Source organism: Balaenoptera physalus, assembly GCF_965194825.1.
Source record: "Balaenoptera physalus genome assembly, chromosome: 19".
Lineage (NCBI taxonomy): Eukaryota > Metazoa > Chordata > Mammalia > Artiodactyla > Balaenopteridae > Balaenoptera > Balaenoptera physalus.
The window spans coordinates 9,463,778-9,490,861 of NC_138900.1; the positions used below are offsets into that span (position 1 = coordinate 9,463,778).

A 27,084-nucleotide genomic window follows, 5' to 3' on the forward strand; every position below is an offset into this window, starting at 1 on the left:
CTGAAGGCTCCCTTCGCGCGCCTGCGCAGGGCGCTTTAGCCGTAGAGCGCGCGGAGAAGGTGACCAGAGGGCCCCCTGACGGCGCCCTTCCTAGCATGAGCCAATGGGGAAGGCGAAAAGGGGCGCGCGGGCAAAAAAGGCCCGACGTGGCCCCGGCTCCCAAAGTTCCGTGTTCCGAGCTGCAGAAGTTTCTCGGGGTCTTAAAGTGGGATTTCCCTGCCGTCTTCTCCCGTTGGTAGGTGGGTTGCGAATGCTGCTGGTGGGTGTGGCTTTTCTGCTAGGCAGCACCATGCCCAACGCGGAACCGGAGCCGGGGGTCCAGCCCTTCTGTCACTTTACCTGCGTGACCTTAAACAAAGAAATCTTCCCTTCCTCTCTAGGGCCTCACTTACCCCTCTCTGAAAAATGGGCGGTTTCTCAAACCAACACCAGAAAGGGCCAGTGTTTCTAAGTTATTAATTAAAGGTGCCCTGGATCCCCTAGCCCTGAGCTAGGGTTAGAAGTTTGTTGCACCATTTCCTTTCTCCTTCCTCACCCCCCAGTCACCAGCCTTCCATGGCTCCTCAGTGCCCTTAGGAGAAAACCCAGACTTTTTCTGATGACCTAAGAGACCCTGAATAGTTTAGCTTCAGGCAACATCTCCAGATGCCACTCCTATCCCCAATCTTCATTCACTGTACACCGTTCCAGACTATCCTTCCTAAACCCACAGCCGCTACTCAATACCGAACTGTAGCACTAAATCCTTTAAGGCTCCGCTCTGGCGCCCCTCCTGGGGACAGTACGAGCTATCCCACCCCCAAAACTTCTTGTCCTGGCAATCTGACCCTACCACATCCAACAATCACCCGAGAAGGTAAATACTAGTATCATCTCCATTTTACAGATAAGGACACTGAGATTTGCAGAGGTCAACGTATTTGCCCAAGGTCATACAGTAAGAAAGTGGCAGAGCCAGAACTTGAACCTGTCCCACCTAATTCCTGTGCTCTTAATTCCTAGTCTACTGTTCCTGTATGCTCCAGAGCCTACGCTGTGGGTTAGATTTTTGAGATTTTTTTTTTTTTTTGGTGTGTGTGGGAAGAATGCCATAATGGATTTGAATCCTGGATTCCAGTCCAGCACAGCCCTTCCCTGCTGTGTGACCTCGGGCAAGTGATCGTCCTCTTTGAACCTCAGTTTCATTCTCTGCAAAATGGGGATAATAACTGTCTATTGTATAGGATGAGAGGAGAGTTTGATAAGATCACGTAAGTAAAGTGACAGAGGGCCTGACACAGTGTAAGTACTTTTTATATCCACTCCGTTATAAGTACTCAAAGTGGGACAGAGTACCTAGAGCTGATGGGGTGGGGGCGGGGGTGCGGGCAGCTCTCAGGAGGTTGTGGGAGGACCTCACCCAGCTGAGGTAGGCAGGGAAGACTTCTTGGAGGAGGGGATGTCTGAACCAAGATCTAACGTATGAGTAGGAGATAATCAGGTGAAGAGAGGGGAGAAGAGAAAAAGGCATTTAAGGCAGAAGGAACAGCAAGTGCGAAGGCTTAAAAGTGGCTTTCTTTTCTTTTTTTAAAATTTTATTTATTTATTTATTTATTGCCACACCTTGTGGCTTGCGGGATCTTAGTTCACCCCAAGCAGGGATTGAACCCGGGCAATGGCAGTGAAAGTGCCAAGTCCTAACCACTGGACCACCAGGGAGTTCCTAAAAGTGGTTTTCTTCCTTTGAAAAGATTACTTTGTGGAACATAGGAGAGGGGTTATGAGGGTGACATGACAGAACAAGCACACCCGTCCACACATGAATCTGTAGACACACAATCTCTCTTTCGCACGTGCGCGCGCGCACACACACACACTCAAGTACAGAGAATCATGTCACACAGACAGACATCAGTACACAGAATTATACTGTCAAACAGCCCCATACGTGCATCCAGAATCACACCACCACCCAGACAACACACAGGTACCAAAAAAAAAAAAAAAAATCGCAATGCCTCCTACACTCAGGAACACAGAAATCCAAAGTAATGAGAAACACACATAAGGCTGAATCATTTCACCCAGACACGAACACATGTAGGAGGAATTACAACCCTCCCCATACACAGGTTCACAGAATTATGTCACAATGACCCACACAGAACGAAAACATCACCAGACACACAACGTTACATAGACCTGTATCACAAAGTGACATAGACACCCAGTCATCCGGTGCACCCACACCCCCTGAAGCGACCCCACAGATGAGTCAACACACAGAGCTCTGGTGCCTACCAAGGTGAGATCTTTATGGGGGTTTAGAGATCAGTGGGTTTCAGAGCCAGCATGGCTGGTCCAGTCCCCTCCCCTCCCCCAGCCCACACAGTTCCCTCCATAGAGGGCCTAGGTCACCCCCTGAGAGAGGGAGGGGTCAGCCCCTTCCCCTCATAGCACCGATCTGGACAGGCCATCCCTTTACAAAACAGTGAGAAGTGCCTTCCATAAAGGGGGTGAATTGGGTTGAGAGAGGGAGGCCTTTTCCTGTGGGAGACCAAGAATAGCACCATCGTCAAAAGAAGGTTGGGGGAAGGGAACGGGGACACATAGGTGGTGGTGGAGTACTGAGGAGTCCTGGCCTCTCTCCCCACCCCATGATATGCAGATAGGGCTGTGCGTGTGCCTGTGCGGCTGGGGAAGTCACCTGGATTGTGAGGGAGCCCCAGGTTCCCCAGATACCTGGGGTTAAGTAAAAGTAAGTACATATCTGGAGGGCTGAGGTGGGGAGGGAGGGGGTCCTAGGACAGAGAACTTTTAGGGATATGAGACTGAGAATGGAGAGGCTTGAGCATGAAGTCCATTAGCTCAAGGACCTGGAGGGTAGGGATCTGGAATGGGAAGACTTAAGGCAGAGAGTAGTAATTAGAGCAAGTTGAGTTGGGCGGGAAGCCCAGAATAGAGTTAGGAGGGTGGGGTCTGGAGTGAGGGAGTCAGAGGTCTTAAGATTCAGACCTAGAGGAATCTACAGGGCAAGGTCCAGATTCTAAAATCAGAAGCCTTTGGAGGCTGAGTTCTAGAGCCAGAAGAATTTGGATCTGAAATCAGAGGCACTTGGACGCTGTTGAGGTCTAGAACCAGAGATACAGAGTAAGGACTAGAATTTGAAAAAGTCTGAAGACCAAGTTCTAGCACCAGAGGGATTTGGGAGTTGTAAGGTCTAAAATCAGGAATTTAAAGCTGTAAGGTCTAGAACCAGAAAAATTTATAAGGCAAGGTCTGTAATCAGAAGATGTTTGAAGGCTGAGTTCTAGATGCACGGTAGTTTGGAGTCATAAGATGTGGAATAAGGGGGAATTGGAGATTGTGAGGTCTAGAACCAAGGAAGTTTATAGGACGAGATCTGGAATCAGAAGACATTTGAAGCCCATTACTAGAACCAGAAGAAAGGGAGATCATCAGATCTGGAATCAGAGGGTCCCGGAAATTGCAAAGTGTAAAGGTTGTATAGTCCAGGACCAGTCAGTGGTAGCGATGATGAGGTCGAGAGCAAAAGAGAACTGGAACATTGTGTCTGGTTCTGAAAGTACTGGTTATAAGGTCAAGACATGAAACCCATTTTACTTCTTTTTGATGGGAGAAGCAAGTCTCGAGTGTAGAGTTGAAAAGGGATGAGCTGGGCATCATGAATCAAAATGATTGAGACATTACGAAGTCTAGATTTGGAACAAAATGCATTACAGATCAGGAAGACTAGAACCAATTCCAAGCTTGGGGATGTGGGGTTCCAACATCAGAAGAAATCTGGTTGTAAGAGCTGGAAACAGCAGGAGTGGGAGTGTGCGCCACTGAGAACAAGGGAGATCTGTGGGGAGAGCTCTAGAACCAGAGGAAGGCAGAGAGTGAGTTCTAGAGCCAGAGGATTCTGGTGGTCCTAGGCCTGAGGGAGTTGGAGGTTGTGAGGCCTAGAACCAGACAACTTTGGAGAGCGTGAAGTAGAAAGATAGAGTTGGAGATTGTGAGGTCCAGAAGGAGAAAAAGCTGAAGACGGTGAGATCTGGAATCACAGCGGTTTGGAGGATGCAAGGTCTAAACCAGACCACGTTGGGGGTTTTGCAGCCTAGAACCAGAGAAGGCTGGGAGTGGCACAGTCTAGAACCAGAGTAGGTCGAAAGCTGTGTGGTCTAGAACCAGAAAGGGTTGGAGGTGGTATGGTCTGGAAGCAGAGGTCGGAAGCTACACCTGGGATAGGAAGACCACCTATGGAGTCGGGGTCCAGGTCAGGCAGGAGCCAGCAGAAGTCCAGAGCGGAGGGGTGGGCAGAGCTGGGTGGCCGCTTGGGAGGCTAAGGGCTCAATCAGGAGTCGCCGGGGGTGAGGTCTGGCCCAGAGGCCTCCCGTCCGCATTGACACCTGAGTTGGTGGGGCGATCAGAGTCCCACATTCTTATGGACCCCAGGCAGTTTGTAGCGATGAAAAACATATCATGAAAGCAACAAAAATAAAAATAAGAATGAAAGATGGATGGATAGAAAGCAAGGTGCTTATGCTTATCAATACTCCCCCAAGCCCAGAAATGCAGATCTGAGCCCCAAACTCCCCCACCCCTAATTACCGAAAATAAAGCCAAGAGAATTGGAGAAAAGGATGAGGTAACCGGTACTGAGAACCCCAAGGGAAGTCCTGAGAGAAGCAGGAGAGGGCCAGGGACCCCCTCCCAGAGGTCACTGAGCTGAGACCACCCCGGAGCACCCCCAGACAGTGGGGGTGGGGCAGAGGGGTGGGGACTGAGGTAGGCCTGAGGCGGGCGGGGGTCACCGAGAGGAGAGAGGGAACCCCTCTCCCGGCACCTCCATCCTGTGCATTGGCTGCCGGCTTGGAGTATGATTGACGTCCTTTCTTGGCGGGGGGGAGAAGGGAGATGGGAAGAGGACCTGGCTCAGTTGGCCTGGGCCAAGCCTGCCGCTGGCTGAAAGTGGCTCCTGGGCTGGGTGGTGTCCTCGTCCGGGTAGAGAGAGAGCAGGGAGGGGCCCAGGCCTGTGGGGGAAGATGGAAGGTAAACCAGTGGGGAGTTATCACCCCAACCCGTCTTCAGACAGTTAAAAGCATGGCTGGTGAGGCAGGCGTGCCCGGATTCAAATAGGAATGAAATCTTGGGCAAGTGCTGTTCTCTGAATCTTGGGTGTCCAGATGTTAAGAAGCCTGGAGCCAGATGCCACCTGAGTTTGAATCCAGGCTCTGCTATTTGCTTGCTGTATGAACTGGGACAGGTGACTTTACCTCTCTGTGCCTCAGTTACCTCATCTGTAAAATGGGCTAACAACAATACCTCCCCTGCCTCCCACAGGGCTGTCAGTGAGGAGTAAATGAGTGAATCCACGTAAAGTGCTTTGAACAGCGCCCAGTGAGCTGTGGTCATCTGGGAAACAGGGATACTTAGACCTACTTCATTCATGAGAATTCACTCATTCAAAAAATATTTGTTGAGCACCTACTGTGTGCCAGCCACTGGGGACACAGTAGTGAACAGGACAAATGAAACTTCCTGCCCTCGTGGGGCTGACATTCCAGTGAGGGGCGTCAGTTGGATCATGTACATAACAGGTTTAGCACAAAGCTTGGCACAGAATGAGCTCTAGATAAACGTTAGCTCTTCATTTACAAATATGTACTGAGGCCCTGCTCTGTGCCCAGCCACTGCCCAGCCTTGCACACACGGTGAAGCACAATGACCAAGACAGGCCAGGCCTCTGCCCTGTGAGGAGTAGACAGACAGTAATAAAATAATGTTACAAACTCCTATGTGAATGTAGATTGTGATGAGTGTTTCAAACCATAGCTTGGGAAATGAGGGACGGCTCTGTGGAGGGAGTCGTATTTGATCTGAGATCTAAAGGATGTGGTAATTAGACAAAGATTGGAGGGAAAAGCATTCCAGGCAGAGGGATCAGCATATGCAAAGGCCCTGAGGCAGGCTCCTCAAGCAAGATGACTTCACAGCCCTCACAATGCCCCACAGTGGCCCTGTGGAATCTGCTTCTCTCCTGTCTTCTCTGTGCTTTAGCCACACTGGCCCAATTTTTCCCCATAGAAGACAGATACACTCCTACCTCAGGACCTTTGCATTCGCTGTTCCCTCTGCCTGGGATGCTCTTCCCCCAGAAATTGTCACAACTCACTCCCTCACCTCCTTCAGGTCTTTGTTCAAATGGCACCTTCTCCATGAGACCACCCCTAATCATACTGTTTAAAATGGAAATCCCCCCACCGCAGAACTCCTTTTTCCTCTGCACACATTATTTTCCCAAGTAGCACTATTTTTCATCACGTGTACTCTTTACTGCATTTGTTTCTTTGTTCTGGACTATCTCCCTCACTAGCATGTCAGCTCTATGAGGGCAGGGGTTTCCGTGTGTTTTGTTCGCAGTTTTGTCTTCAGCTCTTAGGACAGTGCCTGGCACTTACTGTGTGTTTAGTGAATATTTGCTACACACATGAAGGAAAGAATGAATTAAAGGATAGTGACTGTGGCTGAAACGGAGGATGTGAAGCAGAGTGCAGTCTGAGACGAGGCAACAGTCAGACCCCGCAGAGACTGGAGTCCAAGATGAGGGGCTTGATCTTTCTCTGAAGGGCGCTAGGGAGGCATAGAAGAGCTTTGAGCAGAGGAAGGCCAGGGTCAGATTCGTGCTTTGGAAAGCTCCCTCGTGGCCAATGCCTGCAGGTTTCAGGTGGAGCTATGGCTGTTCATAGTTGTGCCGGAAGGTGATGACAGCAGCACAGATAAAGCAGCTTGTCTCATACTCTGCAGGGTTGCAGGGCGGGGGGGGGCGCTGTTCTGGGACCAGCATCACCTCAAGGGCGACACTTCTTGAGCGTTTATTGTGAAGCAGGTCTCGTGCTAAGCTCTTCCTGGGCGGCATCTCCACAAGTCCTCAAAACATCTCCTTAAAGTATGAACTCTTATATTGGGTGGGCCAAAAAGTTCACTGGGGTTTTTCCTTACAGAAAATAGGCGCCCCACTGACAAGAAGGGGGAAACCGAGACTCCAGAAGCAGAAACTATCTCCCAAAGCCACACAGCTGGGAATGACCAAGGGACAATCAGACACAGGCTTGGGGAGACCTAGACTCGGGCCCGGGCTCGGCTTCCACCTCAGGGGACAGCTTTGGCCAGCCCCTGCCTCCCTCAGGGCCTCTCTTTCCTCCCACGGTGTCCCTGAGAAGAGGGAGGGGCTGCCTGTTTCCACTAAGGTCATGTCCAGGCACGGACAGCCCCCCACCAGCCTCAGAATCACCCCACCCTCTCTCAGCCACCTAAGGCACCTCCCACAGGAGATGGGGACCCAGAGCCTCTCTGTCTACCCAGGTTGCTACTCACCCAGGGGCTCATTCAGTTCTAGGAGGTGGGTGCTGGGATCCTGCTGGCTCCCTGGGGCTGGTCCTCCTGTCAGAAGGAAACTCTAGGGGACACAGACAAAGCCGCCATCATCATCACCATCATCACCATCATCACCACCATCATCATCACCACCATATCCAAGGAGGCAGGATGGGGCAGTGGTTACGGGCACTGTGGTGTTCAGTGGCCGCTTATTGGCTGCGAATCTGGGTGAGTCACTGTCGCAGACGTCCTCCGTGGGTCCCTCCAGAGCCTTGTTCTCCCCTTCTTCGGTGCCCCAGCGGGCTGACCTGTGCGTGTCACATGTTGACTCCCTCAACATGCAACCTTGCTCTGTGTGTTCCTTTGAGGTCCACATGATGGGAGATACCAGCAGGTGGGAGGAGGAAGACAAGGGGTATTTGATCTTCCAGCTGCTTCCCTGCTGGGTCATCTTGGGTTGGCTGTGTCCCTCCACGGAAGGTTTCAGCTCTTACAAGGTGGACCCTACTCTCTCCAGGACCCAGTGAACACCCCCTGCCCTGTGCCTTCAGGCTAGGGATGGTGTTGCCAGCCCCGGGGTGATGCCTGCACCTTCGCCAACAGTCCTGTTACCAAATTCTCCTCAACACCCCACTGAACATGTTCTCTGTTTCCTGTCCAGTCTCTGACTGATGCAGTTGCTTACCCTCTTGTATGTAAATGTGAATAATAATAATAATGACAATATTTCAAGAGTGGCTGTAGGGATTGAATAATCATGCAAGGCACTTTGTGCAGTCAGCGTCTGGCACGTGGTAGGCACTCAATAAATAAGAGCTGTTGATATTACCAACCATACTCTCATGTTCAAACAGCCCTGTTCAGAGTGAGGAGCCCGAGGTGCTCTCTTGTTTGGTTGGCTTTTATACGCCCATTTATCAATAGCCCACTAAGGAGCAGCTAAGGGCCTGATCTCATTACGTCTCAGGCCAGTCCTATGAAATGTAACTATCTGCTACTTCCCAGATGAGGAGACTGAGGCTGAGAGTGGTGACGTCACCCACCCAAGGTCTCACAGTTACTGAGTGACGGACCTGGGACTCGAACCCAAGTCAGTCTGACTCTAGTGTCTGTACTCTTAAAGCTACACTAATAATCCAAGGCCAAGACCTGTGCTAGGTTTGGGAGGGAGTGTTCCATGGGAGCAGAGAAGATTCCTAGAGATATTCACCCTTGTCATTTCTCCCCTTACCCTGCTTATTTTTTCTTCTTAGCACCTACCACCAACTTACGTCTATTTGCAAAGCCCTTCGATACCTGTTGCCTGAACCAGCAGATCAAGGTCCTAGCCCTAGCTGGATGTCTGACCGTCCATTTGACCTTCAGCCAGGCCCTGCCTCTCTTGTTTTTCCATCTATAAAAACTAGGTTTAAGCCTGCTGGGTTCTGAGGGCCAGAGAATCCCACGAATCCCCACACATACCAGGCTGAGGGGAGGCAGCAGGAAGTTTCCGGGTTCTGGGCTGGGGGACCGTTTGGGGGGTCTCACTCCCAGCAGCTCCACCCCCTCTGCCTCGTCCTCTGAGCTCTGGGCCAGGGCCCTGGAGGAAGACAGGCAAGAATCTCAGAACCCAGCAAACCTGGGCAGGTGTGGGCACCAGTGTGAGCAGGTGATGAGCGTTCATTCACTCCCCCAAGCACCTATTTATTCCTTTACTCATACAGCCACCAATCCATCCATTCATCCATCTGCAAATCCATCTTCCCATTCATCTACCCAGTGATCCATCACCCACCCACCTATACAACCACATCCGTCTATCCTTCCATTCGTCCACCTATCTATCCATCCACTCAGCCACCCACTCCCCCATCCACCCATCCATCCATCCATCCATCCATCCATCCATCCATCCATCCATCCATCCAACTACTATATTCACTAATTTCCTCCCTCTCTCACTTCACAAATCTTTATTAGGCACCCACTGTATATCCAGCTCCATACTGAAAGCCTTGGAAAATAATGAGATGTATCCATGAAAGTCTTATAAGGATAGTAACGAGACCACCCTGGAGACTAAATGGGCACATGCCTACAATTTGGAGAGCAAAAACTTGAGTATTAGTAGTGTAACATCTTTGGAAGGGGGACATGGATCCTCTGAAATTATATGCGAAATCATGTGTCTATATGTGTGTGTAAATCTTCTGGGGAAGGGTCCATGGCTTTCAACAGATATTCAAAGGTGTTAGGGAACTTAGTTCTAGGCAGTTTCTCTGACACCGTGGCGATGTCCTCTTCACTATGACAAAAATTGTTACTAGGCCAGATAGAAATATATTCTAAAGGAGAGGGCCGTGGTTGACTGGTGGGATTTGGATAAACAATGAGAACAGTGGAGGGCACTCCAGAAGGAAGGCACAGCGTAGGCAAAGACATAAAGTTTGAAACAAACATGACATGTGCTGGGGACACGGAGGGCCTGGCTGGAGCAGACGTCAGGGTAGAAGGAATAATAAGGGATGAGGCTGAAGTAGGAGGCAGGAGAGAGATGGGGTCAGGGACCTTCTCTACACTTTTTTTTTTTTTTTGCCACGCCACTGCTCACAGGATCTTAGTTCCCCGACCAGGGATTGAACCCACAGCCTCAGCAGTCAAAGCACGGAGTCCTAACCACTGGACCGCCAGGGAAGTCCCTCTACGTTTCTTCACATCCCACCTCTACTGTGGCTCACCTCTTCCGAGCCCCAGCCATGGGGGAGGATGCTGAGGGGTCCCCTCTGGAGGGGCTGGAACAGCTCAGCCGGGGGTCACTCCCCCAGCGGGGCAGCAGGGAGGGCTCAGGGGTTGGGGGCGACATGCCGTGGAAGCTCCGTGCACGGGGCCGGGGAACAGCCCCTGGAGGTCTGTGGTAGGCCCTGGGTAGCTGCTCACTGGAGTTGAGCTGGAAGTCATCATCCATGGAGATGTAGGGGGCCAGCATCTCCAAGTCCAGAGCATCGACGTCCTGCGGAGGGCAGGAGGGAGTTAAGAGCATGAGCCTTGGCCTTGGGTGGGCCCGGGCTAGAGTCCCAGCTCCACCACTTCTGAGTTGTGTGCCTGAGGTCAAGAGTCTGAGCCTCAGTTTCCTCATCTGTAAAATGGGTAGAAGGACTCTGTGGTAGCCAGTTGCCAAGATGGCCCCCAAGGATCCTCACCTCTTGGTTTTCACACCCTAGTTTAGTCCCCTACTATGGTGACTAGGGCTGACCTGGTAACAATAGGATATTGAGGAGATGATGGTGTGTGACTTCCAACATTAGGTTGTAACGATACTGTGGCTTCCGTTGTTGCTGTGCTCTCTCCCTCTCAGGTCACTGGCTCTTGAGGGGAGCCCTCTGGAGAGGCCCACAAGGCAAGAAACAGACCTCTTGCCAACAGCCAAGAGAGGGATCTCGGAAGTGGATCTTCTAGTCCCAGTCAAGCCTTCAGATGACTGCAACCCTGCGTGACATCTTGACTGCAACCTCATGAGAGACCCTGAGCAAAAGCCACCCAGCTAAGTGACTCCCAAACCCCTGACCCTCAGAAGGTATATGAAGTAATACACGCTTGTATTAACCTTCGAAGTTTTACAGTAATTTGTTATCCAGAAATAGACAGCAAATAAGATTTTGATAAGGAGTGTGGGGTGTGGCTGTAACAAAAACCTAAAATGGGAGAGTGGCTTTTGCACTGGGCAGTGAGCAAGGGCTGGAAGGACTTTGAAGGGCCCGTTAGAGGAGGCCTAGGTTGCCTTGAACAAGGCATTGGTCAAAATTTGAACCATGAGGAGCCTGCCACGGAGAGCTTGAAGGCAAGTGAGGAACACGTTATCCGAAGCTGGAGGAAAGGTTTTTGCTGGGAAGTGGCTGAAAGTTTAGCAACACTGTCACCTGCACTTTTGTGGAAAGTAGAAAATGTAACTAGTAAGCTGGGTGATCCAACTAAGGAGATTTCCAGCCAAAGTGTTGAAGGGACTGCCTGATTTCTTCTTGCTTACTTGGAGTAAAAGGCAAAGGGAGAGAAAAGATAAAGGAAGAAATGTTAAACAGGAAGGAGCTGGGGCTTGAAGGGCTTGAAAATTCTCAACCTCCCTGTGTACTGAAGAATTTTACCCAAAAAGAGGTTCGGCCTTTGTCCTGGCTCCTGGGAGGTGACATCTAAACCCTTGGAATTTCCCAAGTGATAGGTGGGTGTGTCTTGGCTACTCGTGATGGACCCCTTGGACCACACCTGATAGTTTATTCTGACAAGACAACTCAGGACGAAAGGCCAACCATGGGATTTGAGGGCTGGGGCTTTGGGCCACGTGAAATCAGCCTGACCTCCAAGGAAAATGTGTGTGTGTGCTGGGGAAGGTGGAGATGGAGGTGGAATTCAACTACATTGGCAATAACTCAGTTGATCATGCCTACACAATGAAACCTCAATAAAAACTCTGGAGACCAAAGCTGGGGTGAGCTTCTAGGACTGGCAGTATTCCATATGCATGTTTCCACACATCAATGCCAGGAGGGTAATACCATCCCTGGGGACATGAAAGCTTTGAACTTGGGACTTTCCCAGTCCCAGATTCCACCCTATGAATTTCTTCCTTTGGCTATAATATTCTTTTGCTATAATAAGACTGTAATCATAAATACAGTGCTTTCCTTAGTTTTATGACTAGTTCTAGTAAATTATAAAACCTGAGGGAGCCCATGAGAATCTCTGAATTTGTAGGCAGCTGCTCTGAAGTGAGGGTAGCCCTGGGGACCCCCAAACTTGTGGCTGACGTCAGAAGTCTTGGGCAGACTTGACAGTCTGGAGGATTGTGCCCCTCCCCTTGGGTTTGCCTGACTCTGGGAATTCCCCAGATGGCAAGTGATGCTAAAATTAAGAAATAGTTTCTGAGCAAAGAAGGGCACTCTCGGGAAAGCATGGTCTAAAGATTAAGCCCAGGGTGCGTTTATAAAATTCCTTGTTAAGACCTCAGAAAGACAAAAGGTGGTGCCTAGAATATCCTCAGTCAGACAAAAGGTACTCTAGGGTTTAAGGATGTGCCTCATAGGTCTTCTCAATCAAACAATAGGGCTTCTATTAAACCTCAGGGCACTGTCACTCAGCCATCTCAACAGAAGCCCAAGGTAGGGAAGGGTTTATCTCAGAGATTTGTGGGTATGGCTTTTGTCTAATGGAGTGAACTCCAAAGAGATTCATTTAAGACATACAAAGTTTTTTGTTTTTTGTTTTTTTAAGAGACTTATATGCACAGAAGCATTGCCAGCTTGGCCTGAAAGCGACAAAGATGGTACAAAATGAAAAGAGACCTTTGGGCCATCAAAGTTCTAAAAGCAGGAAGCAGGTTATGAAAACCACTCAGCTGCAAATACATGTTACCTTTTTATGAAAAAGGAAGGATGACTCAGAGTGAATTGCCAAGAGCCCAGAGGGTGGAGCTAAGAACCATGGAGAAAAACTCCTGGGATGTTTTTGAGTCAGAATGGGTTCTGACCAAGGAACTTTTGATATTTGCCCAACTGGATTTCAAAACTGCTGTGGACCAGTGATACCTGTGTGCTCTCCTTTCCCCTTTTTTTTTGAATAGGAGTGTTTTTGGCAGTTATTCTCTGCCTGTTCCATCACTGGATGTTGGGTATGTGGGTGGCAGACAACTTGTCTCTTTAGCTCACAGACCAACAGATTGAGAGGAACTGTATTTGAGGTGCTTTGCCACACCTAGACCTGATTGAGGTGACGAGATTCTGGACTTAAAGTTGATGGTGTAGTGGGAAGAGACTTTGGGGGACTTGGGAGGGGGTGAGTGAGTTTTGCGTGAAGGAGAGACATAAATCCCAATGGTCCTTGCCTTCTGGTGTTCCCACTTGTTTGTGGCTGCCTTCCACATTGTACCAGGGTTGGTCTGTAGGACCAATACAATACAGCAAAAGTGATGGTATGTCACTTCTGAGATTAGGTTATAAAAGACTGCATCTTCTGTCTTAGGTTCACTCTCTGTCTCTTGGATTACTTGCCTTGGGGGAAGCCAGCTGCCATGTTGTGAGGACGCTTAGGCAGCCTCTATGCAGGCCCGCATGGTGAGGAACTGAGGCCTCCAGCCAAAGCCAGTGCGGGCCTGAGGCCTGCCAACAACCACGTGTGGGAGTTTGGAATTGAATCCTCTAGCCCCAGATGACTATGGCCCTGCCTGAGAGCTTGACTTCAACCTCATGAGAGACTCAGAAAAAACCATCCAGCTAAGCTGCTCCCAGATTCCTGATTCTCAGAAATTGTGTGACACAATAAATGTTTGGGTTTCTTTCTTAAGTTTTTTTTTTTTTTTTGATGTGGACCATTTTTAAAGTCTTTATTGAATATGTAGCAATATTGCATCTGTTTTATGTTTTGGTTTTTTGGCCCTGAGGCATGTGGGATCTTAGCTCCCCGACCAGGGATTGAACCTGCACCCCCTGCATTGGAAGGCGAAGTCTCAACTACTGGACTGCCAGGGAAGTCCCATAAATGTTTGTTTGAAGGTACTGAGTTTTGGGGTAATTTGTTACACAGTGATATATAGCTAATACATCCATGCCACTGTCATTTATCTCTCCAGACCATCAATCATCCAAACATTATCCATCTATCATCCATCCAACGGTCTATCTATCCAGCTACCCATCCAAACATACATCATCCATCCATCCATCCATCCAAATACCTAAGCATTACCCATCCATCTCTCCACCATCATCCACCTAGTGAATTCAATGACCCATCTATCCATCCATCCACTCATCCCCTTAACCATTCCACCATCCTTCTCTAAAACTTAGATATGCCACCCAGAACCCAGAGGTAAAGACTGTTCCTTCCATGCCAGCCCTTACCTGAGCTATATCTAGATCTGTCTCCACTGCCTCAAGGTCTTTCCCAGAGGCAAAGAGTTTGTGTGCATTCTCCACATCCACAAGTAGTTCATCTGGGAGATCAGCCTGTGGGGAGAGAGAATAGAGACTTAAGGAAATCTTGAGCCTGGGAGATGTTAAGCAGTAAGGCAGTTTAAACATTTGAGCTCAGGAGTAGAAGTGAGGGTCAAATGTCAGACAGCTGGGACACCAAAGGGGTCAAATAGCAAATGTGAGTTTCTGCACCTGGGTGTTCAAAAGTCTGAGTGCCTGGGCATAAATTTTTTTTATATATAAATTTATTTATCTTATTTTATTTTATTTATTTTTGGCTATGTTGGGTCTTCGTTGCTGCATGCGGGCTTTCTCTAGTTGCGGCGAGCGGGGGCTACACTTCATTGCGGCGCGCGGGCTTCTCATTGTGGTGGCTTCTCTCGTTGTGGAGCACGGGCTCTAGGCGCGCGGGCTTCAGTAGTTGCGGCACGCGGGCTCAGTAGTTGTGGTGCAGGGGCTCTAGAGCACAGGCTCAGTAGTTGTGGCGCACAGGCTTAGCTGCTCTGTGGCATGTGGGATCTTCCTGGACCAGGGCTCGAACCAGTGTCCCCTGCATTGGCAGGTGGATTCTTAACCACTGCGCTACCAGGGAAGTCCCTCTGGGTGTCGATTGACAGAGCAAACATCAAAGGTTCGAAAGACCAAAGCCTGAGGCCAAGATATTCTGGCCCTCTGGGGTTAAATGTCTTGGAGTCTGGAGGAAAACAATGCCCAGTCCAGCTTCCCAAGGGTAAAGGGTGAGGTCAAATGTCACAGTCTATTTCTCCGGTGGAGAGAAGATATTTTGGGGGGGGGGTCACAAAGGTGGGAATAAGGAAAGTCAAGACCAGATAATATGGACCCCTGAGTCAAAGGTCAGACTATCTGGACCCTTAAGTAAAAACAGTAACCGTTATGGTCTCTTGAAGCCTTTAGTACGTGCTTCTCATGAATGATTTCGTTGAACCCTCACAATAACCAATGAGGTGGCTACTTGCTGTTATCTGAATTTTGCAGGTGAAGAAACCGAGGCCCCACGTGTCCAGGGTAACACAGCTATAAATGGCAGAGTCAGGATTTGAATCCAGGTTTGTGCAGTTTAAGACATTAGACATTCTGGACTCTCTGAATTCAAACTTCAGAAAACCTGGATGCTTGGTCACAAGCAATGAGGGGGTCACCCATGCCAGTCCCAAACATCCTAGGTTTTGGTCCAGATAACAGTTGAAGAATCTGGAATCTAGGTCTTGAAGGAACCCCCGACTCCATCTCATCCCAGCCTTTCCACTACATAGATGGAGAAACTGAGGCCCAGAGAATAGCAAGGTTCAAGCCGAAGGCCAAAACAGCCTAGATCCCGAGGGCTGAAGTGGAGGGGACTGCTTACCGGAAGAGGACTTCGGGGGCGTCGTGGGGCTGGGGGTGCGCTGGGGGTAGCGGCTACTGAAGTCCCATCCAGGATCGGTGCCAGGAGGCGACGGAGGTCAGGGCTACAGAAACGACGGGGGTCAGCGGCCAGGGCGGCCTCACTCAGGGCAGGGGGGTGCAGGAAGGCTAGGATCCGGGGACCAGAGGTGTCTGCAGGACACATCAAGATGGGGAGGACACAGGGTGGTCACCCAGGGCTGAGGGGCAGAGCCCTCTGCCAACCCCCGGGAGCATAGCTGACTAGGTCATCAGCGTAGACCCCGTTCACAGCGCTGCTGAGTCCTGGAGAACTCCTGCTGTCCCTTCAGTTGCCCTGGAGGGGCTAACATGGGGTGAGGGCACACAGTAGGCTGGAGACTGCAGCAGTTGCCCAATGGTGGGGAAATGTTTTAATATTTAAAATTGACATGGCTGGACCATGGCACGTGACTGACCCGGTTCTCCGGTGGCACAGAATAACATTCAGCCTGAGGGGCTGTCATGTTAGGAGAAAAGACTGGCCCATGATCCTCAAGGAGATTCTAAGGTCCCTGGAGGTCAAGATGTGGCCCCGAGCCAGTTCTAAGCCAGAAAAGGATATGGGGGACCTCATTACCACACCCAGGAGCATGGGTTGCCAGCACCAGTTTGGAGACGGCGAGGCCCTGAAGAACAAACAGGGAGGGAAGCTCATCCGTCCAGGATTGGAGGGGGTGGGGTGTTAAGCAGAGGAGAAGGAAGAGGTAGAAAGGAGCCAGACGTGGAAGGGTCAAGATTACCGGAAGCCAAAGAACAGTGAAGTGGGAGCACGGAACAAATGGAAAGTGGGGGCGATTGGAAGCCACAGCAGGATTCAGAGCAGAGAGCAACAAGACTGAAGCAATCATCCTGGGGACAGAGGAGAAGAGGGAGGAGGAAAGAGAGAAGGGCATTCTGGGCGGAGGAAACTACATGTGCAAAGGCCCTGAGGCATGAAAGAGTTTGGTTTGTTCCCAGAGCACTAAGGAAGCTGGTGTGGCTCAGAGAGTAAGAAGGGGAGGGAAGCAGGTCACACAGGGCCAAGCGAGTGGCATTAAGGCACTTGGGCTTTCTTCCGAGCATCCTGGGGACACAACCCCTCCCAGCCCCAGCCCTGCCCCATACCAAGGCTGTCACCAGGACTAGGGGCATCCTTCTGAGAGGGGGTGCCCCGCTGAACGTGTCTGCGAGAGTGTCGCTCCGTTTGCTCCAGGGACAGCACCACTTCGGTCTCTTCCACCCGGCTGGGGTACAGGGCAGAAAGGGGAGTGGGAGTCAGGGAGCAGCCCCCACATATGATGTCCCGTTAGAGGAGGGCAGTCTCATCCGGGGGCTGGTGGGCATTGTGCAGAAAATACTTTGCCACATTGACTTGTTTTAAAGATTTAAATTTTGTGGAATGCTTTTTATTATAATAGCATTGAAAAGAAAGTGAAGTGTGTCTTCCCAAGCTCCCTCTGTGGAAGGAAAGGCAGAAAAAAAGAGTTGGCATTTAGCACAGCCTGGGGAGACAGAGAGAGAGGAGAGACTGAGGGGCCATGAGGGGCAGAGAGCAGGGAGAGTGAAAGGCATGAGAACTAAATATTCTCTTTATAGATATTTACTTATAAATACATTCTTATAAATGTATTGATGAGGAATATGTACTTACTATATTCTTATGTTGCCAAATATGAAGAATTTATGGGGATATATTTTTATGAATAAGAGATTTTATTTATGAAGCTTCTATTCATAGGCATTTGTCACATTCAAGGGAACGAATTTATAAATACATCCTTATGTCCCTCGCGCCTTCCTGCCGCCCCCTCCCTCCGCAGTCTGTAGCTGCAGAAGCAACTCAAATGTTCTCTCTGCAAATTGGCTTCTGGAGAATGGGTCTGGGGTGGAGGACCAGACCTTCATTTGCATCTCATTTGCAGAACAATATCCAGGTCAGAATGTGGGTGGTCCTTCTACCAGCTCTTTGAGAAACTGAGACCCTTCCCCATCCTCACCCACCCCTTCTGAGCTGGAAACATTCCAATTTAGGCTGGATCCAAAGCCACCCCACCCCTCTTGAAAAACATAAGGTCGCACAGTCACACGTGTATGCACCCTCGGCACTTACAGGCACAAACAGGAACTCCCATATACGCCCAAGTGTATACATCAGATATGCACACATGCTCTATACACTTGGGCTCACACATATGCATACATGCCACATGAAATGCACGCATTCATTCATTCCACAGACATTTCCTACACAACCAGTAATACTTAGTGGTTAAGAGCAAGGGCTCTGCAGCCAGCAGCCTGGGTTCAAATTCCAGCTCTGCCACTTATGAGCTGTGTGACCTTGAGCATATGGCTGAACCTCTCTGGGCCTCATTTTCCTCTTCTGTAAAGAGGGAATAATAATAGTACCTCCTCCCCAGGTTGTTGTGAGGCCTAAATGAGTTAGTGTATGTCAAATGCATAGACCCGTGCCTGGCACGGAGTGAGCTCTATGTAAGTATTTGCCATTATTGTTTATTGAGCAACTACTGTGTGCCAGACACTGTTCTAGGCGCTGGAGATTCAGCAGCGCACAAGACAGACAAAACTCCCTGCTCTCATGGGGCTTAAATGCTAGTGGGAAAAGACAGACCTTCAATAAAAGATATTATTTGTTGGTAAATGTATCTATCTAGTTACAAAATATATATTTCCACTAATGAAGCACTTGAAACATGGCTGGTTGGAATTGAGATGTACTGTCAGTATAAAATACACCCCAGATTGAAAAAATTGAGTATGAAAAAGAATCTAAAATATCTCATTAATAATTTTTAATATTGATTACATGTTGAAATGACATTTTTGGATGTATTAGAATACACGCACATATACCTATATTACAATGTATAATACACTGAATAGTGTATTATTAATTACATTAATTAATAATGTATTACTGATTTAACAATGTATTATTGATGTGATATATTATTGTATTTAATAAAGTATTATTGAAACTAATTTCACCTGTTTCTTTTTACTTTTTTTGGGGGGCGGGTATAGTTGTTTTACAATGTTGTGTTAGTTTCTACTGCACAGCGAAGTGACGTAGAGTTCCCTGTGCTATACAGCAGGTTCTTATTAGTTATCTATTTTATACATATTAGTGTATAGATGTCAATCCCAATCTCCCAATTCATCCCATCCCCCACCCCCCACCCCCCACTTTCCCCCTTTTTACTTTTTTAATGGCTATTAGAAAATTCAAAATAACATATGTGGCTCATGTCACACTTTTTTTTTTTTCCTGTGGGGCTGGCTTGAGGGATTTTACTTTCCTGATCTGGGATAAAACCCAGGCCCTCAGCAGTGAAAGTGCGGAGTCCTAACCACTGGAGTCCTAACCACTGGACCACCAGGGAATTCCCATGTCACCCTTTTATAGGACAGTAAGTATTAGGGGAAAAAAAGGCAGAGAAGGAGATATGCAATTTTGAAAAGGGCAATCAAGGAAGAAGGCCTGGTTAAACACACAAATAAATAATTACAAATGGTTTTAACTGCTCTGAAGCAAAAGGACAGGACCAGGAGGGAAAATGGGGAGATATGACCTCCTGTAGGGGTTCAGGAAAGGGTCTCTCAGTAAGTAATGTCTGAGCTGAAACCAGAAGGATGAGGGGGCGTCATTCAGGAGAAAGAGGAGGCGGGAAGGGGGAGGAGCATGCTGGCAGAGGAAACCGCATGTGCAAAGGTCCTGAAGTTTGGAGTGATAAGGGGAGGCCTGCAGGAGTCAGGTCACACGGGGCCAGATGAGCCATGTTAAGGTTCTTGGGCTTTCTCTCCTGGATACTGGAGAACCACAGAAGGGCTTTGAGCAGGGGAGAGACATGAACCAATTTGTATTTCAGAACCTGCCCCCTGACCTCGGCAGTTGTGTGATCAGTGGAATCCAAAGCAGCTTTAGATCTCAGTTAGGAGGTTAATGCTATAAATAAGGTGTGAGATGGTGGTGGCCATGGAGACAGAGAGAAGGGAAACAAACTCAAGATCTATCTCAGAGGCGGATAGAGTGGATGGGGATAGGAGGGGATGAGAAAAAGGATGCAGGAGAGACTTCTAGGTTTCTGGCTTGAGCAAATAAGATTGTGTGGTTTGGTAGTTACTAGCATAGCCTCCTGACCAACCTTGGGTCAAAACCCAGCTCTGACATTTACTAGCTGTGTGACATCAGGCAAATGACTTCCCCTCTCTGGTCCTCAGTTTTCTCTCCTCAAAAATGGGGATCGAAATAATTGCTATACCTCATGGGGTGGTTGTGAGCACAAAGCCCAGGGCCTGGAATGTTGTAAGTGCCCCGTGCAAGTGAGTTGTATTTTTATGGAGCAGGTGCTCACTGCAACGGAAGGAGGCTTAGGTGTGGAAGAGGAGGGATGGATTCTACAAAGTGTCAGCACCTGGGCACGCACAAAGAGCCACGCAGCTGCACGCCACACAGTATGTACACAGCACTAAGCATGATTCATACCATATGCTTCTTATCTCACTGTTACTAAGTAAACACCTATTCTTTCTTCACCCATTTTCTGCCAGTAAAACTGAACTCGCCAGATTGAAATTCCAGGGCCTGGCCATCAAAAGGCAAATCTTCATAATGAATAAAAGGAGCTTGCCGGAAGAGATGGGGGTGGGTCCCCTCTCCTTAGCTCTGACAGTGAGGAGACTTCTTCCCAAGGCAACAAGTTATTCAAAGATTCTGATTTGAAAGGGTGTTAAGGAGAGAACATTCCAAAGATGATCAGCCTTGTTTTCTTGCGTATGAAAACTTATATGAATATTCCTGTTCCCAACCTCTCTTTTCTAATAGAATCTGTTCTTGATCAAAAACACCCAGGGAAACTCCTATGGCTTTAGAAATGAATGCCATGTCCTGGAAGATAATCTTCAAAGAATAGCTGTAAGTCTCGGTCTTAGGTGATAATTTGCTGCCCTCGTCACAATGTTGTCATGGTGAAAAACCTCTAAGATGCATGATGGAAGCAGGGGAAAGACTATGATTCACCACTACACACCCATTAGAATGTCACCCAATGAAGACAAAACAAGACAAAAACAGACAATACAAATGCTGGCAAAGATGTGGAGGAACTGGAACCCTCACGCGTTACTGATGGGAATGCAAGAAGGCACAGCCACTCTGGAAAGCAGTTTGGCAGTTTCTTAGGAAGTTAAACATACACTGACCATATGACCCATCCATTTCATTCTTAGGTGTTTGCCCAAGAGAAACAAAAACATATGATCTCACAAAATCCTGGATGAGAATGTTTACAGTAGCTTTTTTCATAATTGCCCAAAATAGGCAACAGTCCAAATATCCTCCAACTGGCGAATGGATAAACTGTGGTCCATACATATTCATACCATAGAAGATTACCTAGCATCAAAAAGGAACGTATTGATACACACCTCAACATAGATAAATTTTATATATATTAGGCTAAGTGAAAGAAGCCAGGCTCAAAGGTTACATACTATAGAATTTCGTGTACATGACATTCTGGAAAAGGCAAAATTCTAGAGTCAGAGAACAGATCAGTGGTTGCCAGAGATGACTGGGGGTGTGGAGTGGGGTTCACTGTGAAAGAATTTTTTTGGGTGATGAAACTACTCTATAGCTCTTTTGGGGGGCCACACTGCATGGCTTGTAGGATCTTAGTTCCCTGACCAGGGATTGAACCCAGGCCCCTGGCAGTGAGAGTACGGAGTCATAACCACTGGATCGCCAGGGAAGTCCCTACTCTATAGCTTGATTATGGTCGGGGTTACACGATTCCATGCATTTGTCAAAAGTCATAGAAGCGTATACCAAAAAGAATGAAACTTCTCTATGTAAATTACACATCAATTTTTAAAAAGCAAAAAAAGCCCCCAAGATTCAGCTAGATTTCTTACTTTAACTTGAATGTAGAATCCTTTTAGTTTAAATGACACGCTCACACACATTTGTGTCTACATGCAGATACGTGTGTGGCCAGTCACACGTGTTCGACACACGTGTACCTGTGCACATTCCCTCTCACACACGTGTGCACCATACACATGCACACCTGTGCATATACACACACACACACGCCTGTTCACACATATGCAGACCAGACGAGAACCACACACACAGTCACCCCACCTCCTTCCCGCTTACCTGATCAGGAAATGGACGCAGACGATACTCTCAGACTGGGGGCCCCGGCCCCCCGACACCACTGTGGCCTGGGTCTGGGTCCACAGGTAGCCACCACTCCGGGCCAGGAAGCGGTACTGCCCCGTTACTGCCTGGCCCTTGCTCAGCACTGGGGAGGGGCATGGGGAGGGGTTAGGGCAACTGGGGAGAGAAGGCCGTGGGAGCAGGGTGCTGGGTATGAAGGGGCCAGGGAAGAGAAGGTTCCTTGGGACTTGGGGAAGCAGGCAGCTGGTGTTGGCTGGGGCCATGCAGCACTGGAAACGGAACCTGAACACGTACAGGTATGGATGCTCTGGCCGACTGCATCTGAATCCAGCGCATGGATGTACTCATAGGCAGAACAGCCAATCAGGTCATCAGGGCTGTAGCCAGCAACCTCCGCAATCCTGAAGTGGGTGCAGTGGACCCCGGTCAGTTCAACTGGCGAAAAGTGGAGGGTGGGTGAAAGGAAGGAGAGGGGGACACGGGGATGAAGCCAGCAAGACAGAGAGAGACAGGGTTGTAACAGAGAGAAAGGGAGAGTAAGAAATAGAAAAAGGGGTGTGGCCGGTTGAATAATGGCCCCTGAAGATGTCTCCGTCCTAATTCCCGGAACCTGTGAATATGCTACCTTACATGGCAAAAGGGACTTTGCAGGTGTGATGAAGTTAAGCATCTTGAGATGTGGAGATGATCCTGGATTATCTGGGTGGGCCCAGTGTAATCACAGGAGTCCTTATAGGAGGGGAGTAGGTGATCAGAGTGAGACTAGATGTGATGATGGAGGCAGAGGCTGAAGTGATGCGCTGTGAAGGTAGAGAGAGGGGCCACGAGCCAAGGAATGTAGGAGGTCTCCAGAAGTTCTCGTGGCAAGGAAACAGATTCTTCCCTGGAGCCTCCAGAAGGAACATAGCCCTTGATTTCAGCCTCATAAGACTCATTTCAGACTTCTCACCTCCAGAACACTGAGATAGAGAATTTGTATTGTTTTGAGCCACTACGTTTGTGGTAACATGATACAGCAGCCATAGGAAGCTAATAGGGGAGGAGAGAGAAGGTAAAAATGGGAAGAGTGATGAAAAGAAAGACAAAAAAGGGGACTTCCCTGGTGGTCCAGTGGTTAAGAATCCTCCTTCCAATGCAGGGGACGCAGGTTCGATCCCTGGTCGGGGAACTAGGATCCCACATGCGTGGAACAACTAAGCCTGTGTGCCACAGCTAAAGAGCCTGCATGCCGCAACTACAGAGCCCACGGACTCTGGAGCCCGCGTGCCACAACTAGAGAGAAGCCCACGCACCGCAATGAAAGATCCCGCGTGCCACAACTAGGACCTGAGGCAGCCCAAAGATAAATAAATAAATATTAAAAAAAAAAAAAAAAAAGAAAGACAAAAGAGAACGTGAAAGAAATAGGAGGCGGGAAGAGAAAGAAAGAAAGTCACAAAAAGAAAGATAAAAAAGAATGACTAGAAATAAAAAGTAATCACGATGATAATGATTTAAAAAAATAGGCACTTCTAGAGTGCTTTGTACCAGGCAACTCACTGAATGCTCAGAACAACTGTTCAAAGTAGGTTCTGCTATCACCCCATAAGACGGATGAGGAAAGTGTGGCACAGAGAGGTGAAGTCATTTGGCCAAGGGTGCACAGCCAGCATTTGAACCCAAGCAGTCTGAACCCAGATACGAAGACCCACAGACAATTCAGAGACAGAGAGATACACAAAGACAGAGATAGATGGAGTCAGAGAGATAGAAACAGAGGAGAGAGAGAAGCTGGGGGGTAGGAGAGGAGACGTAAATGAACTCGGGCAGAAAGGAAGAGGAGGAGCCAGGCTGGCAGGTGGTGGGTGGGCCCCTGGCTCCTGCCCACCTCTCGTCACAGTAGGTGAACTTCATGTCCAGGCTGTGGCGGCTGAGGAAGGCCCCCCGGCCCAACGGGGGCTCCAAGCTGCCAGGGTGGGGGATGGCTTCACAGATTAGCACCAGGCATTGCAGGGGGGGCTCCAAGTTGGGGCTCCCGGCCGGGGAAGACTGTGCAGGGGGTTTGTAGGCCCTCATGTGTCCAGAACAGTGCAGTACCTGGTGGGCAGGGAGCGAGGCAATGATACACCTGGGCCTAGGGCTACCCAAGGGGCTGGGAGGTATATCCCTGCGGGCCCCTCCCCTCAGGGAGCTGAGAAGTAGAAACCCCTGAGGATTCTAGAGACCCAGCTCAGGGAGCTCTGAGGACCCCCAGACCCCAACCCCACAGAGACCCAACCTAAGAAGCTTCTGACGACCCCAGATTCCAAGCCCATGGAGACTCCAGGCCCAGGACGCTGAGGACCCCCAGCCCCAGACCCACAGAGACCCAGACTAAGAAAGGATACAGGACCCCCAGATGCCCAACCTCCTAGGTACCCAAAGGATGCACTAGACCCAGCCTGAGAATGCCCCACTGGATCCCTGGCCCAGGAGACTCCCGGACTCCAAGCCACTGTGAGAACTTGAGCGCTCAGGTCCCGCCCCAGCAGGTCCCTCGCCCTCCTCCAGGCCAGGCCCCGCCCACCTTCCAGGTGGCCGCCTTGAGGTTGAGGGTGCGCCCGCGGCTGGTGAGGGTGCTCTTCATGCGCAAGGAGAAGCACCGCTCGGTGGGGGCCTCCGGCTTCTTTCTGGACAGGCCTGAGGAGGGCCATGGGAGCGGGGAGGGGGAGGGGAGAAGCAGGTCACCGGGCGGCTTGGGACAGGGCCCAGTGCCTCCAGCACCCTGGTTACGAAACTCTCCCCAGCCTCATCCCCCAAATTGAGACTTCCGACCCACAGAGGGTCTCCACGGGGTATGCTATGCTCCTTTAGACCCCCAGGGTGGAGCCATGTCCCTGTATTCCCCTGGGGCAGGGCCACGTCCTCTTCATCCCATTTTTCTCAGTCCAGTATTTCAGAGCGGGAGGAGATATGTTGAAGGAAGGATGGAGCGTCAGTTTCTGTTAATTTGGGGGCAGAGATCTCCAAGGACTCACTCTGCCGGGGGGTCAGGGCGTCCTGAAGCTCCTCTTGGTCACAGGGATGGATAAAATCAAAGATACTGTGTCCGATCAGCTCAAGCTGGGAGGGAGGGAAGCAGGGGGTGTCTTAGAGGAAAAGCATTTTTACCAGGGCCTCTGACCCATCTCCTCCCTCGCATCCTCATCAGCCTGTCCTAATTCATGAGTCTGGATTATTTCCCAGTCTCCTTATTCATTCATTCATTCATTCATTCATTCCTTTCTTCGGCATATAATTTGCTGGGCACCCTTCTACATGGTACGGGCACAGCAGTGGCTACGAAGACAAAATCCCTGCCTCTCAGAGCTTACTGGCTAGTGGCGGGAGACAGCCAATGAACAAACAAAACAACACACATGCATAAAACAATATACTAAGTGATATGAAGAAAACTAAAGCAAGGTAAGATGATGAAATGATGGGATGCTATCTTAGAGGAGTAGTCAGGGACAGTTTCTTGAAGAAGTGACATTTACACAAATTGCTGAACAAAGCCAGTGAGGTGGCTCTCTGGAGTAGAGTGTTCCGGAAAGAGGGAACAGCAAGTGCAAAGGCCCTGAGGTGAGACCCTATTCCAATTCCATTTGTTGTGCAAGCCGAAGATCCAACTCCTTATTTCAATTCAGGAAATGAGCCTGGTGCTGGGAGGAGGTGACACAGAAGAAAGGGGACCCACAGAGCTCACAGTCCAGAGCTAATGCTGAATCGGGGAGGAGTGAGACCTTGTAGTTGGATTTGAATCTGAGCTCTGCCACTTTCTAGCTTTGGGATCTTGAGACATTCACCTGTCTGAGCCCAAGAGCTCAAACTAACAGAGAAATTGGTACCAAGAGTGGGATAACAAGGCAGGGGAAAGGAATGGATGCCAACTGTGGAGCCCATTTATGTGAGCTAAGAAGAAGAATGGTATTGCTGTAAGGATCAGCTGAAATTAGTTCTACTCTCTAAGTGTCTCTTGTTTGTCTTCCCATACCCAGGCCCCTAATTCTACTTCTTTTCTCCCACTTGGGGCCCTGCATCCACTTCCTTATGGATTTTCCAGTCGCTAGTCTTGCTCCCTCTAATTCTATCTCTGTGCAGTACCTAGAGGGATCTTTCTAAATAAAATAAAATTCTGATTCCACCTTTCTGACACTACCTCTCCCCTGCTTAAAATCTTTCCATGGCTCCCCAGTGCCCTAGAGATAAACCTTCTATTTTGGTCCTAAATTATGTCCTCTCTAGCCTTTTCTCTCTCACTTTCTCCCATTGCACTCTGCACCTAGCTTGGATCAACGTCTTTATTTCCCCCAAATGCTCTGTTTTATCTCACATCTGTGTCTTTGCATATTCTGTTCCCTTGGCCATGTACATTGCCAGTCTTCTCTGGTCCCAACCATTCGCCATACCCTTTGACTGGCTAAGCCCTTCAGGTTTTAGCTCCGATGTCTTCTCCTCCAGGAAGCCCTCAATTCCCACCCAGGCTGGGTCAGGTACCACCCTCCATCCCCAGCTTGTACAGCCCCCTAGGCTGCCCCACCCCAGCCCTGACCATTCTGAATCTTCCTGTCTGGTGACATATTTGTCTCCCCTCTGCACTGTGGGCCTTGTAAAAATAGGGCTGAGGTGGTTCTGGTCACCTCTGTATCCCAGCATCACCTGCCCAAAGCAGGCAGCTCCTCTTACCTGACTGAGGCCCAGGTGTTTGCTGACATTCTCTGACAAGTAAGCCATGTCTCCCTCGGCGGTGAGCACCATAACGAAGCCCTCCAGGGCCTTCAGGTAGCAGGCATCCAGTGGCTCGCCCCCTGCTCCCACCTGGTTCCACTCCCCTGGTGTCCGGACCAGGATGGATGGGGCATCTCTAGTCAGCGGTCAGCCCACCCTGGCTAGCCTCCCTCTGCTTTCCTTCACTCAGAGGAACTTATAGGTACCTCCAGGTGAGTGGGGCACATCCCAGTGGCTTGGAGTCCAAGGAAGAGGGCAGGACCACCAAGGACTGGAATTCTAAGGGAGCAGAGCCTCCCAGGGGTACAGAATTCTAAGGAGATAGGGGTTTCCTAAGGGAATAGAACTCTAAGGAGGGCAGAATCTTAAGGGGATGAAATTTCCAGGGGTCAAAGTTCTAAGAAGCCGGGGCCTAGGAGGAGTCAGAATTCCAAGGGGGCCAAC

General features: G+C 49.5%; 2 protein-coding genes and 1 long non-coding RNA gene across 7 annotated transcripts in view; 1 reads left to right on the forward strand and 2 right to left on the reverse strand.

The window, feature by feature from the left end:
• The window catches only part of PNMA8A (PNMA family member 8A), a 106,630-nt gene that overhangs the window by 67,036 nt on the left and 12,510 nt on the right, over nucleotides 1–27,084 (reverse strand). The window lies entirely within an intron of this gene.
• Nucleotides 33–14,132, forward strand: LOC309648945. The gene is made up of 4 exons (XR_014256875.1): nucleotides 33–235; nucleotides 1,085–2,737; nucleotides 10,697–10,915; nucleotides 13,351–14,132. It is a non-coding gene; the product is annotated as an uncharacterized lncRNA (long non-coding RNA).
• The window catches only part of HIF3A (hypoxia inducible factor 3 subunit alpha), a 32,341-nt gene continuing 6,302 nt past the window's right edge, over nucleotides 1,046–27,084 (reverse strand). For 2 of the 5 annotated variants that reach the window (XM_082438245.1, XM_082438243.1), the window contains 13 exons: nucleotides 26,599–26,744; nucleotides 24,909–24,993; nucleotides 24,458–24,570; nucleotides 23,780–23,988; nucleotides 22,207–22,313; nucleotides 21,889–22,036; nucleotides 16,833–16,951; nucleotides 15,670–15,860; nucleotides 14,232–14,336; nucleotides 10,080–10,351; nucleotides 8,824–8,941; nucleotides 7,360–7,441; nucleotides 1,046–5,015 (listed from right to left, as the gene is read on the reverse strand). In XM_082438245.1, coding sequence (XP_082294371.1) covers nucleotides 4,918–5,015; nucleotides 7,360–7,441; nucleotides 8,824–8,941; nucleotides 10,080–10,351; nucleotides 14,232–14,336; nucleotides 15,670–15,860; nucleotides 16,833–16,951; nucleotides 21,889–22,036; nucleotides 22,207–22,313; nucleotides 23,780–23,988; nucleotides 24,458–24,570; nucleotides 24,909–24,993; nucleotides 26,599–26,744 — 1,793 coding nt within the window. In that variant the 3' untranslated portion in view covers nucleotides 1,046–4,917. Of the gene's footprint in view, nucleotides 5,016–7,359; nucleotides 7,442–7,598; nucleotides 8,942–10,079; nucleotides 10,352–14,231; nucleotides 14,337–15,669; nucleotides 15,861–16,832; nucleotides 16,952–21,888; nucleotides 22,037–22,206; nucleotides 22,314–23,779; nucleotides 23,989–24,457; nucleotides 24,571–24,908; nucleotides 24,994–26,598; nucleotides 26,745–27,084 lie in introns of those variants that run through there. The other 3 variants (XM_082438244.1, XM_082438242.1, XM_082438246.1) reach the window with 2 other exon arrangements.